The following is a 14,778-nucleotide window of genomic DNA, read 5'->3' as shown; positions in this document are numbered from 1 at the left end:
TTAAGTGGGTAATATAAAAGAATCTGTTTTAATTATGGTTAATATATTTGTGTGTACATGTGTAGGTTACAAGTGAATTATAATAAAAACACAACAAACAGGATGGGAATAAATACAATTGTTCTAACTTTCTTATATTGTTGATAAAATAACATTATTTGAAAGTCAACTGTGATGAGCTAAACATGAATACTATGCTCTCAGTAATCATTAAAAATTTAAACAAAGATGTATACCTAGTAAGTGAATAGAGTTAGAGATAAATATACATAAACTAAAAAAAAAAAACCTCAACCATGAAAAGGAAAGAAAGAAATGTATCAAATAGAAGATACTTGAAAAGTCAATCATAATAATAATTACATAAATATAAATGGTCTAGCAGTACTTGGGTGACTCAGTTAGTTGAGGATCTGGCTCCTGGTTTTAGCTCTGGTTATAATCTCACATTCCTGGGATCAAGCCCCAGGTGGGCTCTGCACTCGGAGGATTCTGCTTGTCATTCTCTCTCTCCTCCTGTTTCTCTCTCTCTCTCTCTCTCTCTGCTCCACCCCCCCACACTCTCTCTAAAATAAATAAATAAATCTTTTTTAAAATTTAAAAAAAAAAGTCTAAAACTCCATGAACAAAGTAGAGATTGCCCATATACTATTGATAAGAAACACTTTAAATGTAAGGAGTAGGATTAAAAGTAAAAGGATGTCAAAAATATACCATGACACATCTAGTATAAGCATGCTAGAATAACTAAAATGATTACATCAATAACACACAAAGTTGATTTCAGGACATAGAATATTACCAAAGATACAAAAGGACATTTCATGTGACACAAGAGTTAATCAATGAGAATATAAAACAATCATAAATATGAATGCATCTAATAACAGAGCTTTGAAATACATAAAGGAAAATCTAAAGAACTAAAGGGAAAATAGACGAACCACAATAGTTGAAAACTCAACACCCCTCTCTTATCCCTGATAGAACTGGCCAACAAAAAAACACTACGGAAAAAGAAAACCTCACTGCTCTCACATTAACATGATCTAACTGGTATTTCTAGAATGCTAAAGCCACAACTGTAAAATACATAATCTCATCAAGTACATATGAAATATCCACCAAGACAGATGATATGCAGGGTCACTAAGCAATCTCAATAAATGTTAAAGGTTTGAAATTATACAAAGTATGTTCACTCACCCAATAGTATCAAACTAGAAATTAATAATAAAGATGATAATATATCCTTAAAATCCCCTCCAAATGTTTGAAGCTTAAACAATATACTTGTAAATAAACCAAAAGTTCAAAAAAGGGAAAATAAGGATTGCCTGGGCAGCACAGCCAGTTGGGTGTCTCACTCTTGATTTCAGCTCAGGTCATAATCTCAGGGTGTGGGATCAAACCCCACATCAGGCTCTGAGCTCAGTGTAGAGTCTACTTATCCCTCTCCCTCTGCTCCTACCTCCACTCTTGCACACTCTTTCTCTCAAATAAATATGTAAAATCTTTGGGAGGAAAAAAAGAAAATAAGAAAATATTTTAAAAGATAATAAAAATATTTTAAAACCACACCTAAAGCAGTTCTAAGAGGAAAATGTATAACTTTAAATGTTTATAGCAAAAAAGAAAGGCATATGGCTGACTCAGTTGGAAGAGCATGCAACTCAATCTTGCCCGATGTTGGGTATAGAGATTAAATTTTTTAAAAAGCTTAAAAATATATTGATTTTAACATTTTAGAGTGAATTGTGATATATATAATATTTGGGTACATTAAACTTTTAAAAATATACATTTTCCTACCCTAGAGAAAATGTTTCAATAGAAGTTGAGTTTCATTATAGCTTTTATTTGTCTGTTTGTTTGTTCTTTACACTGATACACTGATGTCTAGGAAATTATAGTCATTTGGGGGGATTATAGGCATTTTAAGCTAAAATTCACTTATCTCATAGCATATTTACTATACAAATCATTTCAATAAGTGATTGAAAAGTTTTAAAAAGGCATAAAATCACTGTTCTAAACTTCTAACTTTATGAAAACAGAACCCCAAGTATAGCAATGGAAATAATAAAAATAAAAATAGAAACAAAAGAATAAACAAACTCAAATATTAGATTTTTTAAAATATCCATAAAATTGATAAGCTTCATGTCATATAAATCAATTACTAATATTGGTAATGACAATGATGAACATTACTACAGATCCTATAGACATTAAAAGGATGACAGGACAATACTATAAATAAGTTTATGGCAATAAATTCAACAACTCAGATAAAGTGGTCAAAGTTCTTGACAAAACATAAGATATGAAAACTGACTCAAGAAGAAATAAAGTCTTAATAGTTCGACATCTGTTAAAGTAATGAGATTCATTCAAAATTTTGCTAGAAGACAGCTCACTGGCCTTATTTCAAATTGGTTATCTTTTTCTTTCTCTGTTGGTATTTTTCTGTGATCCACACTCTGAGAATCTGGAAGGGCTCCTGAAGCTAAAATTCATGGAAGAGTGGTGGACTTCCTGGACTCCCAGATATCTTTTTATCTCTGAAGCTAGTATACAATCACCTTTCCGTGCTCCTACCAAGCTCCAACAGTAGCCTCTGCTTTCAATAAACTGTGACAGTCTCTATTTGTTTCTCTATTAGAGATAATTCTGGGGTACCAGATTGCCCTACGACCTCATTTCTCCAATGGATCTAAAAGAGTTTTTAAATTTTGTTTAGCCCTCTTCTTGTTGTAAAGACAGGAGTAATTACTTCAAAGTTCTTTACTCTCAGACCAGAAACCAGAAGTTCCTTATTTTTATTCTTTTTTTTCCTTTTTATTAATTTGTAAACGGTCTTTTTATATTATGGTTATGAACCCTGTTAGAAAAAAAATCTTGCAAATGTTTTCTCCTAGTCTGTGGCTTGCCTATCAACTTTCTTAAAAGTGTCTTTTGATAAAATTTTTTATTAAAGGTCCAATTTCTAATTTTGTATAGTAGCTTTTTTGTGATCCTTTTAAAAAATATCTTTGCTTACCCCAGGTAATGTGAAAATATCCTCATATATTTTCTTACAGAAGTTTACAATTCTGGTTGGAGAAGAAACACAAGACCCAACTATATGTTGTATAAAAGGAACCACTATAAACCACTATTTATATTTTAAATATAAAAACACAAAGGGATTAAAAGTAAAAGGATGGAGAAAGATATACTATGCTAACACTAATCAAAAGAAAGCTGGAGTAGCTATATTAATTTCAGATACAGCAGACTTCAAAGCAAGGAAGGTTATGAGAAATAAAGAGAAGCATTATATAATGATAAAACGATTAATCTCTGAAAAGACATAACAATTCTTAATGTGTATGTCCCTAATAACAGTGTCAAAATATGTAAGGCAAATTTGATAGAACAGCAAGGAAAAGAGATAAATTCACTAACATGGTTGAAGACTTCAAAACTCCTCTAACAGTAACTGACAGATCCAGCAGGCATAAATTCAGTTAAGAATATGGTCAAACTGGAGAGCACCATCAATCAACTGTATTTAACTGACATTAGCAGAATACTCCATCCAACAACAGAATATATATTCTTCTCAACCTCACAGAGAACATTCAACAATATAGACCATATTCTGGGCTATAAAATACACCTTAACAAATTTAAAAGAATAAAAATCGGGCAGCCCAGGTGGCTCAGCGGTTTAGCGCCTGCCTTCATCCCAGGGCGTGACCCTGGAGACCCCAGATCAAGTCCCACGTCAGGCTCCCTGCATGAAGCCTGCTTCTCACTCTGCCTGTGCCTCTGCCTCTCTCTCTGTCTCCTCTCTGTGTATTCTCATGAATAAATAATAAAATCTTTTAAAAAGAAAAAAGAATAAAAATCATACAGAACTAACATTATACTTGATGGTGAGAACCACAGTGTTTTTCTCCATGAGATCAGAAACAGGCAAGGATGTTTCTCCTTATCACTCTGATTTAACTATCATACTGATATTCCTTGCTAATCCATTACTACAAGAAAAAGTGCTTGCTTTGGCAGCACATACACTAAAAAAAAAAAAAAAAAACATTAAGGCAAGAAAAGGAAATAAAAGGTAATCATACTGGGAAGAAAGAAAGAAAAAGTCTTGTCTACAGATGACATGATTATCTATGTAGAAAATCCCAAAGCATCAGCAAAAAAATTCCCAGAACTAGTAAGTGATTATAGCAAGGTTGAAGAATATCAGGTTAACATACCAAAGTCAACTGCTTTTCTGTAAACCAGAAAAGAACAACTGGAATTTGAAATTAAAAACACAATACCATTTACTTTAGCATCAAAAAATGAATTATGTGGAACCCCTGGGTGGCTCAGTGGTTGAACATCTGCCTTCAGCTCAGGGTGTGATGCCGCAGTCCAGGGTTGGAGTCCCACATCGGCGTCCCTGCAGGGAGCCTCCTTCTCCCTCTGCCTATGTCACTGCCTCTCTCTCTCTGTGTGTCTCTCATGAATAAATAAATAAAATCTTTTTTAAAAAATGAATTATGTATAAATCTAATCAAATATATACAAGATCTCTATAAAGAAAACCACAAAACTCTGATGAAAGAAACAAAGAAAATCTAAGTAAATGGAGAGATATTCCATGTTCATGAATGGATTTCACAAAAATTAATTCGTAATGGGTGGCAGACATAAACATAAAACACAAAACTCTAGAAAGTAACATAGGAGAAAACTTAAGTGACCTTGGGTTTGGCAATGAGTTTTTAGAAACATCACCAAAGCATGATCTATGGAAAAAAACTAATAAGCTAGACTTTCAAAGTAATATCTTCTATCTAAAAAAACAATTCAGAGAATGAAAAAACAAGCCACAGAATGGAAGAAGATATTTTCAAAACATATATCTGATAAAGAAATAGTATATAAAATATTTTTAAAAAAACACTTAAAAGTCAGCAATAAGAAAACTACTAACCAAATTTAAAAGTGTACAAAATATCTGAACAGGGATCCCTGGGTGGCGCAGCGGTTTGGCGCCTGCCTTTGGCCCAGGGCGCGATCCTGGAGACCCGGGATCAAATCCCACATCGGGCTCCCGGTGCATGGAGCCTGCTTCTCCCTCTGCCTGTGTCTCTGCCTCTCTCTCTCTCTCTCTCTCTCTCTCTGTGACTATCATAAATAAATAAAAAATTTTAAAAAAAACAAAAACAAAATATCTGAACAGATATCTCACCAAAAAAAATACAACAGATAGCAAATAAGCATAAGAAAAAATTCTCAACATCACATGCCAATAGGGAATTGCAAATTAAAATGAGATATTATCTACATCTATTTCAATGGCTAAAATCCAGAACACGGACAATACCAAATCCTGGTGAGGGTGTGGAGCAGCAGAACTTTCATTCGTTATTATTGCTGAGAGTATAAAATAGCAAAGCCACTTTGGAAGACAATTTGGCTCTTTCTTATAAAACTAAAGTTTTTCTGTATGATCTAGCAACTATACCACCGGGTATTCATCCAAATGAATTGAAAAGTTATGTCCACACAAAAACCCGTAAATGCTTACAGCTGCATTATTTATAATTGCCAGAAATTAGAAGCAATCAAGATGTTCTTCAACAGGTGAATGGATAAACTGTACTACATCCACACAATGCAGTATTATTCATCAATAAAAAGAAATGAACTATGAAGCCACAAGAAGACATGGAAGAAGTTTATATGCATATTGCTAAATGAAAGCTAGTCTGAATATGACATATACTGTATGATTCCAACTATAGGACATTCTGAAAAAGACAGAACTATAGAAACACTAAAAAGGTCAGTGATTGGCACTGGTTGGGGAAGGTGGATGGATGGGGAAGGAGATGAAGCACAAGGGATTTTTTCAGGCAGTGAAGCTATTTTGTATGATGCTATCATGGTAAATATGACATGCATTTGTCAAAACCCACAGAACTGTACAACACAAAAGAGTGGACCCTATTGTAAACTGTGGACTTAACAACATGTCAATATTGGTTCACAAATTGTAAGAGATGTACTAGCACTCATGCAAGAAACTGTGAGGGAAAGGAAGGTATATGTGCGAACTCTGTACTTTCTGTTCAATAGGTCTCTAAACTTAAAATTATAAGCAAAGGACTTAAACAGACATTTTACAAAAGAAAATACACAAATGACCAAACAGCAAATGAAAAGGCACTCAACATCAGTCATCAGAGAAATGCATATTGAAGCCACAATGAGGTATCATTTTACATGTGCCAACATGGTTCTGTTCTAGTTGAAGGATGCAAGGATGGGCAGTATCTAAAATTCTCATTGCCAATGAGAGTATAAAATGGTACAACCATTTTGGAAAATTATTTAATGGTTTCTTATAAAAGGTAGCCTACATCCACACTTAACCCAGCAATTCTACTCCTGTGCATGTATTAAAGAGAAATATAAACATCTATCTACAAAAAGACTTGTCTGCTAATTTTATGACAGCCTTATTCATAATACCTCCAAACTGAAAACAACCCAAATACCTACCAGCTGGTAAACAGATAAGTAACTTCTTAGAACTGAATACTATTCAACAATGAAAAGAAACAAACAGTTGGTATTTGTAATAACATAGATGAATCTCAAAACATTTGGAGTGAAAGATACTAGACAAGAAAAACAGTCTATGATTCCATTTATATCAATTCTAAGAACATGTGATAGAAATCAGAAGGTCGTTATTGTAGAGGAGGAAGGAGGAATCGATTAGGAAGGGGCATAAAGGGGTGATAGAAATGTTCCATATCTTACTTGAGTGGTAATGACCAGAAGAGAGTATGAGAAAAGCTTTTCAGATAGAAATCATGTTCAAATCTTCATCTTGGTGGTTATAAAGGTGTATTTGCTTTTTAAAAACTCATGGAGCTGGAGGGTATTATGCTGAGTGAAGTAAGTCAGTCGGAGAAGGACAAACATTATATGTTCTCAGTCATTTGGGGAATATAAATAATAGTGAAAGGGAATATAAGGGAAGGGAGAAGAAATGTGCGGGAAATATCAGAAAGGGAGACAGAACGTAAAGACTGCTAACTCTGGGAAACGAACTAGGGGTGGTAGAAGGGGAGAAGGACGGGGGGTGGGAGTGAATGGGTGACGGGCACTGGGGGTTATTCTGTATGTTAGTAAATTGAACACCAATAAAAAATAAATTAAAAAAAAAAGAAAAAAAAAGAAAAAAAAGAAAAACTCATGGAGCTATATAACAGACTTATGATTTGTGTATTTGGGTCTAAAAAACTGCTAAGCAAATAACTTAAAAAATAAAAAACTGTATCACAGAGTAAATATTTCACAACACACTTGACAGAAAAGGGGCCAATCCCTGAAATAAGCAAAGATTGTTAAGCCTATTTCAGACATGCTGAACTTGAGATAGTGGTGAAATATCCATGTGAAAAGAGTAAACAAGAATCAGGGATGTCAAAGCCAAGCTTGAGATTCAAGAATCAGATTTGTGAGTCATCAGAATGTAAACCCAGATATTTTAACAAATATGAAGTGGTATTAACAAAAAAACTTTTTTTTTCGCATTTTACAAGTCAAACCAAATATATCTATGGGTCAATTTGATTCTATAGGTTGCTAATCTGCAATCTATAATGATCACCAGGAATAACATCTGCCCATACCTTTTATTTTATTACCCATATGGATATTTATCTTGACAAAAATATAGCAGAGCACCAGAAGTGGGGTCCTAAATATCTAGTGCGATGGCAGCCTGAATACATGCTTTAATAAAACCTTGCCTCCTTGAAACTCCAATAAAATAACATGAAGAGATGTTTTTTTAAGTATAAGCCTACACAGATGTAGAGAAAAGGAGAAGAACAGTAAAATTTTAGAATTTTGAAAGCTGATGGACATGTGGTACAAAAAAAAAAAAAAACTCAGCAAATCTGAGAAAATTCTAAGTCAATAGTTGAGGAGAAAAAAAAATAGTTGAGGAGACAAGCATAAACTTATTTATTCTCTAGAATCTCCAAAAATGTCAAGAATTCATAGGAATCCCACTACTTATGGAGGTGGGAGTGAAAGGAAGGCTAAAGTAAGGAATATTGGTTGAAAATGTGTTTAAGAAGCAAACTTCACTCCAGTCATCTGAGCAACAATTTTTCCCCATTTTGATAAATACTAAAGAGACTAGAACAAATAATCTCTGAATAGGGTGGGGACATTACCCAAGGTTGAAGGCAATAGTACTGATTTGAAAACAAGAGAATTAGTAGAGCCTATGTATACTAAATGCCCTCTTGAGCAACTCAGATCCCAAAATGCTGGCAGTCAGATCTTGACCCTTAAGACAGGAAACAAGAAAAGTATCCTCTAGGGAATCTGAGCAGCCCCAAAAGAAATAACTCCAGATATTAATAGCAAAGTCTCACCAACTAAACAGCCCAGCTAGATAACCTCACACAAATTCACATTCAACAAGTCCCACCCACATACTCAGAACTCCCAATCAGCCTATTACCTCTGCTACACTTAAATATAAGTAGTTAGCCAAGGAATTACCTGACATCTGAGAAACACCCCTACCCACAAAGTCAGAGATTAAAAAAACAAAAAGAACAACTGGGGTGGGGGGAACTTCGAGGAAACAAACTATATGTACGAAGACATATAAATACATAAACTTAAAATCTCAGAGAGGTTAAGACAAAGTACTGTTAACAATGAATCAAGAACAAGTTACCCTAAACAAGAAAAGAAAAAGAAAGAAAAGAAATATTTGGAGATCAAAAAATAGTTCTTAGAAATTAAAAATCAGAGAGCAGAAATGAAATAAAATCAGCATTATTTTTGTTAGATAAAAATGAAAAAACATCCGAGAAGCAGAGCAAGGAGTCAAAAGAATAAAAAATGTTAAGGAAGAAAAAAGAAAATCAGAGGACCAATACAGAAGATTAAAGATCACTATCTGTCCTAGAATCAAGAAAACAGAAAGAAAGAAATAATTCAAGAAAATCTCCTAGATTTTAAAGACATTATCAGATCAAAGCAGTTTCCAGATTAAATTCCAAATAGGTTCACCAAGTACCCAGCACAATGGAAGTAAACAGGCCCACATCAGAGCACATCATCAGGTAACTACAGACCACAGAAGAGAAGATTCTAAAAGAGAAAAAAGGAAGGTCACAAACTAAAGATGAGAAATTAGAATGGCTTCAAACTTCTCAAAGGCAACCCTGGAAGGCTAGAGGGCATGAGAGAGGTGAGTGTCTAGTGCAGGGGTATAATATACCAACCCAGCAAGCAGATCTGTTTCTAAATACCATTATTAAAAGGAACTAGAGTATCTTGCAAAATGGCTATTTCTAGGTCTAGGGCCAAGACAAGTACAATGTGGGCCTGGAACATATTATTGTGTGGCAAGAAAGTACTCAAAGACAGATGAGGACACAGAAATTGGCTTGAGGGGTTCCCCTCGCCAAATGTGGTACAATTTGAGCATCAAAAAGAATAATGAAAACAGCAGTATAATTATAACACACTATTTTTTTAAATCCATGAGTCTATACTGATAATGAAAAAGAGAAGAAAAAAGAAAGTTTTTTTTAAAAAAGCTCTTCTTTATATTAAAATGCTAATATTAATGTCTAATAAATGTCTAAGGAATGACAGAATTATAAAAATCATCATTTTGTAACCTAAATATAATAACTGATTAAAGCAAGAGGGACACCTGGCTGGCTCAGTCAGAGGAGCATGCGACTCTTGATCTTGGGAGTTGTGAGATGGAGTCCCACATTGGGCATGGAGATTACTTTTTTAAAAAAAATTAAAATCTAAAGCAAGAATCCTAAAACCAATGAGTGGAAGGTTAAGGAAATAGGACTCAAAATATCACCACACAGAATACTTAGTAATTGCAAAGAGAAAAAGATACTTTTTTCAAATGATCTAGTAGACATCCTCTTAACCAAAAGACCAAATTTAACATAATCTAGAGAAAATCTAACAGTATATGCCTTCTGATTTCATACAGTGAGTGGTACACAATATCACTTACATCATACTCCTACCAAAAACAGTTCATCTGAATCTAATCATAAGAAAATAATTAAACAAATCCAAAATGTCCTGGTCAACAGACAGGACAACTGACCTGGACCCTTTTATGAAAAACAAAGTAAAGCAGGAAGACTGTTCTAGGTTAAAGGGACAAAAAAGGACATATCAACCAATGCTTCAGGGTGGAAAAGACGATATAAGACATCTGGGATAAATGGGGAAATCTGAATATAAATATTACATTATGTTATTGAAAAAATATATAGTGCCCCAAACTAGAAAATAGTAAAAAAACATTAAAAGTTAGTTATTTAAAAACATGAATGCAAACACCAAAATAATGCCTTAAAAGAGGTAAAAGGTTTTGTGCCCCTAGCAACAAGAAATGTTAAATGGCAAGTAGGGAAGATGATGCCTATTTTTCTGCAACAAACACATAGAACTATATTATCTGAGTCTTCAAAATATGAGGATATACAACTTTGATAGAAAAAAAGTATAAAAAAGACTTTCAGGATAGCTGATGGTTCGTGTATTAAGAAGGAAAAAAATAATTCTACTAATTAGTATGAATTGGTAAAAGCCAATAAAATTCAAGTTTAACACTATAAAGCAGGATGTACACAGATTTATGAATATAGATTTGTACATAATGTACAGTGATAATTAAGCAATTATTAATAAATCAAGAGGAAATCATTATTTCCCTATTCCAAATGCAGAATATTCTCATTTATTCTGATTTTTCTCTTATTTTAAAATTGTCCATCTTTAAAACATTTTAAACATAATTATATCTAATGATAATAAATTACTTCAAATGATTTTTCATTTGCCATGTATTCATTAGTGTTATAAAACAGAACATGATCTACAGGAGCCCAGATTATCAAAATATAACTACCCACACTGCTTTCACTGTGGTTCACAATACACACTCAGCCTTTTATTGTAAGCAATGTTCACATGGAAGCTAATCAATATTTTTTATTCCTGTCTGGTTGCCCATTTGTCCTTCATCAATATTATCAATCTTTGATTTCACTTATAGAGCACATGGATCCACAAATAAATGGTTAATAATTGCTTTATTAGATGATTCTGATGGGCAATTTGCATGAAAAAGAATAAAGGTAGAAAGTAAAACTTCACATGACTCACTTTATAGTAAGTTTATCCATGCTTTTCTTAACAGAAAAATAAATGACTCTTATTAAAAACAGGAAGGAAAAAATAAAAATAAAAATAAAAATAAAAATAAAAATAAAAACAGGAAGGAAACCAACTCACCTTTTTGCAGTCATTTGTTCTTTTAGCTTACTGTACATTTCCAGCACTGCATTAAAAAATATAACTTATTTTAGCTTTCAAAATGAAAAAAACTGAGATGAAAAAATTAAAACAGGAAAGAGCCTATTATAAATTCATTAATTTTCTCTATACTTTAATTCAGGCTTATATTCTCAAATAAAATTTCATACTTCAAGTAAATAAAAACATTTTAATGTCTCTATATATTGAACATTACATTACATATAATAACGCATTTTATAGAATTTGGAACATTTTCATATGTTGATACCTATAATTGAAACATTAACCTACTAACAATTATCATATTCAGAAACTTAACGTCTCTTCCTGGTAGTGGAACTGGAAGTTTGGACTTTAGTTACTCAAGAGACAACACTGAGTAAGTGAGATTGATTAATTTTAATTCAATATATCAAATAAAATACATATATCAAAAATATACCAAACACAACTGTGCTATAGCTCACTAAACAAAATTTTACACCAAAATGACAAAGAAAAAAAAAAAAACCCAAAAGCTTACAGAGCGTAAATTATAATAAAATCATAAATAAACAGAGCAAAGCAACTTTGTTTTATCATTTTTATTACAGCCTTGGAAATGCAATCATTCAATAAAATTGTTATAACCTTCAACAAGATGACATATTGCCACCAAAAAGGTTTTAATGCAACAACGCAGATTACAATTTATCCTTAGTAGAATTTCAAAGTATAAAGTGAGTAAATTATCATTGGCTCATTAAACCATTGGCTCACATTTTCACAGACTGGAGAGAGAGACAACACTTTTTTCCAGATTTTCTATTTTGGCTACTTCCCAGGGGTCTTCAAGTTTACAGAAGATACTTAGTTCACTTGTCTGAAAGTTGCAATGGTGGCAACAGTGAACCATCCAACCTCTGAATCCTATGTATATCTCTATGACAGCCCCTATATTGTAACACAGTATTTCTCACATTTTCCAACCAAAGCAGAGTGAATACATAACCTGGGGAAAAGCCAAAAACTGCTGCTACAAGTATAAAGTTTCTTTGAAGTCTCCTGTTTTATCTCAACAATTTATGTAACTTTCATATCTATCTTATTTCCAGATAAAAATAATGCTCTCCTCAAAAATAATAAGAAAAACTTAAGCAACAGGAAAATGCATTGTTTACCCTATGACTCCTTATATTCTCTCATATTCCTTCCAATGCAAGGAGGAGTGAGGCAATTATACAATAACAGTTTACTTATCTTTATTCATATTAGATTGTAGGATCCTTCAGAGCAAGGACTATGTCATTTTCAACTTTGTATTTCCATTATTTATTGTAATGGCTGACACAAAAAAGTATTTACAAGTGGATAATTCAACAAAAGGCTAGATGGACTAAAGGAAGCAATTCACAATGTGGCTATTAGGAGCACAATATTTACATGAATTCAGACTGCCTGCCCATCCAGTCTTGAAAGCAAAGACAGTAGCAGTGACAAAACTCTAACCTCTACTACCCTTTATTTCTCAATTCCAAATAGCCCCGTAGGAAGAAGCTAAAATCAGCTCTTTCTCATTCCACCAGTACCCAATTGTTTAGGCTTATTACTATTCAGGGACAAAGCAATCAAACTTAGAGACTGTCTTCATGGCTACTTCAGTGTATCTGATGGTGGCAAAGAGGTATTATTAAACATTACCATAAGGAAGTAGGTTCCTGAACCCTGAAACTGAATATAATAAGCAGACATTTTATTTACTCAAAGTTAATGTACAAATATCCATGGTTCAGAGATTAAACTGAGTAGAATTTCAATGATTCTTTAAAAAAGAAAAGTTATTCTTACAAAGTCAAAAAACAGTGTTTTTTAGTTAATAAAATCTGCTGACAATTTTAACATATAATTTGTGTTCCAAGCTAAATTTACATTATATAAATATCATACCAAGTATCTCATTCTATTTCCCTGGACATGGAGGTTCAAGTTCTTGCCAAAAAAAAAAAAAAAAAAGTTTGAAAAAATGCTACAGTAAAATGGATTCAGCTTACTATATGAAGAAAAAGATGACATACACCCTGCTTCCTTTTGTTTGAACAGGATACATCAGGGGAAAGAAAATACTGGTGAGTTTCTTCAGAATTTATTTGATGTCCCAGTACTATCAGCCATAACACAGTGATCAAACTCAGAAACCTAAAAAGTCAGACTTTCCAAGGTATAAGAGCAAAGTCAAGACCAAAGAAGGGAAAAGATCTAGCACTTTGGGATTTTTTACTTTTATCAGCAAAACGAGACTAGGATCAAAGCAAAACCAACCAGCTGAAGTGACAAACAGAAAACAGTGGAAAACTAGCAGTAAAAAATTAGGCAAATTAGGAAAGGCAAGGAAATGTAATAAAGACACTCTCCTCCATGGGAAAGTATTGAGGAAAAACAAAAAAGCAGTGGGGGGGGGGGGGTGAGGGACAAAGGACAAACAAGGCAGGAAGGAAATGGGAGAGGTACAGGTTGTTCTAGGAAAACTGATGTGACAGATCATCAAACAAAACTTTAAAAGATAAGAAAACCATGAAAATTCAAGGACTAAAATAGATAAGAAAGATAACCATGAGCTTTTGGGGGCAATCACCAAATAATCTGTAATTCCCATAATGAATAATAACCATATGTTATGATTCAATTATAATTTCACCAAATCAAGCATTACATTATAGACAAGTTTAACTCACCTGGAAGGCATAACTGTAATTTTTCTACTACTGTTGTAATATTTCTCTGCTGAATTCTACATCGGATAATATCTTCTGTTTGGATTATCACCTTAGAAAAGGAGAAACATTCATATTTTTAAGCAAACAGTTAAATTGTATCCCACATATTGAGTATGCAAGAAATTTACTATTTTCTCACCTCCTTTCCAGCATCTTGAAATCTTCGGTTGGTATCAGTAACTTGCACCTTAAAAATAATTTCACCTTAGTTAGACAAATATGCATAAAACTGCCCTGATATAACTGCTCACCCTTGTAATCAGATCATGCTTCATGAGAAACTTAGAACAAAGAAATGCAAATTCAAATTAACTCTACAGCTTGAACTTGAACTTTTGATTGAAAAGGGCTTTTGTTAACTTCAATTACTTATGACAGTTCTTTTTAACAGATTCTGTGGCAAACTTCTCAAATTTAATCTAGATTTTTGAACTTTCCTTGCTTCTCTAAGTCTGTCAAACAATTCAAATCACTGACCCAATTGACCACTGGTCCCTTTTTGATAACTTCAATGAGGTCTATGTGCCATTCATTGTCTGTACGAAATGGTGATTGCATTTTATGGTAATTAAACATTCATACTTTGCTGAATGCAAACACTGGGTGGTTGATTAACATCAAACACGGA

General features: G+C 33.1%; 1 protein-coding gene across 28 annotated transcripts in view; it reads right to left on the bottom strand.

Annotated features, from left to right (window-relative positions):
• EXOC6 (exocyst complex component 6) overlaps nucleotides 1-14,778 on the bottom strand; it is a 223,923-nt gene that overhangs the window by 156,892 nt on the left and 52,253 nt on the right. For 26 of the 28 annotated variants that reach the window (XR_007406899.1, XR_007406900.1, XR_007406901.1 and 23 more), the window contains 3 exons: nucleotides 14,290-14,337; nucleotides 14,109-14,199; nucleotides 11,374-11,419 (listed from right to left, as the gene is read on the bottom strand). Coding sequence is in view for 25 of the 28 variants with exons in the window: in XM_049103546.1 (XP_048959503.1) it covers nucleotides 11,374-11,419; nucleotides 14,109-14,199; nucleotides 14,290-14,337 (185 nt within the window). In the remaining 3 variants the exon portion in view is untranslated. Of the gene's footprint in view, nucleotides 1-3,043; nucleotides 3,181-3,450; nucleotides 3,607-11,373; nucleotides 11,420-14,108; nucleotides 14,200-14,289; nucleotides 14,338-14,778 lie in introns of those variants that run through there. The other 2 variants (XM_049103563.1, XM_049103561.1) reach the window with 2 other exon arrangements.

Source organism: Canis lupus, chromosome 28 (genome assembly GCF_003254725.2).
Source record: "Canis lupus dingo isolate Sandy chromosome 28, ASM325472v2, whole genome shotgun sequence".
NCBI lineage: Eukaryota > Metazoa > Chordata > Mammalia > Carnivora > Canidae > Canis > Canis lupus.
Note: the sequence above shows the minus strand (reverse complement) of the source record. Positions and strands in the feature narration are given on the sequence as shown.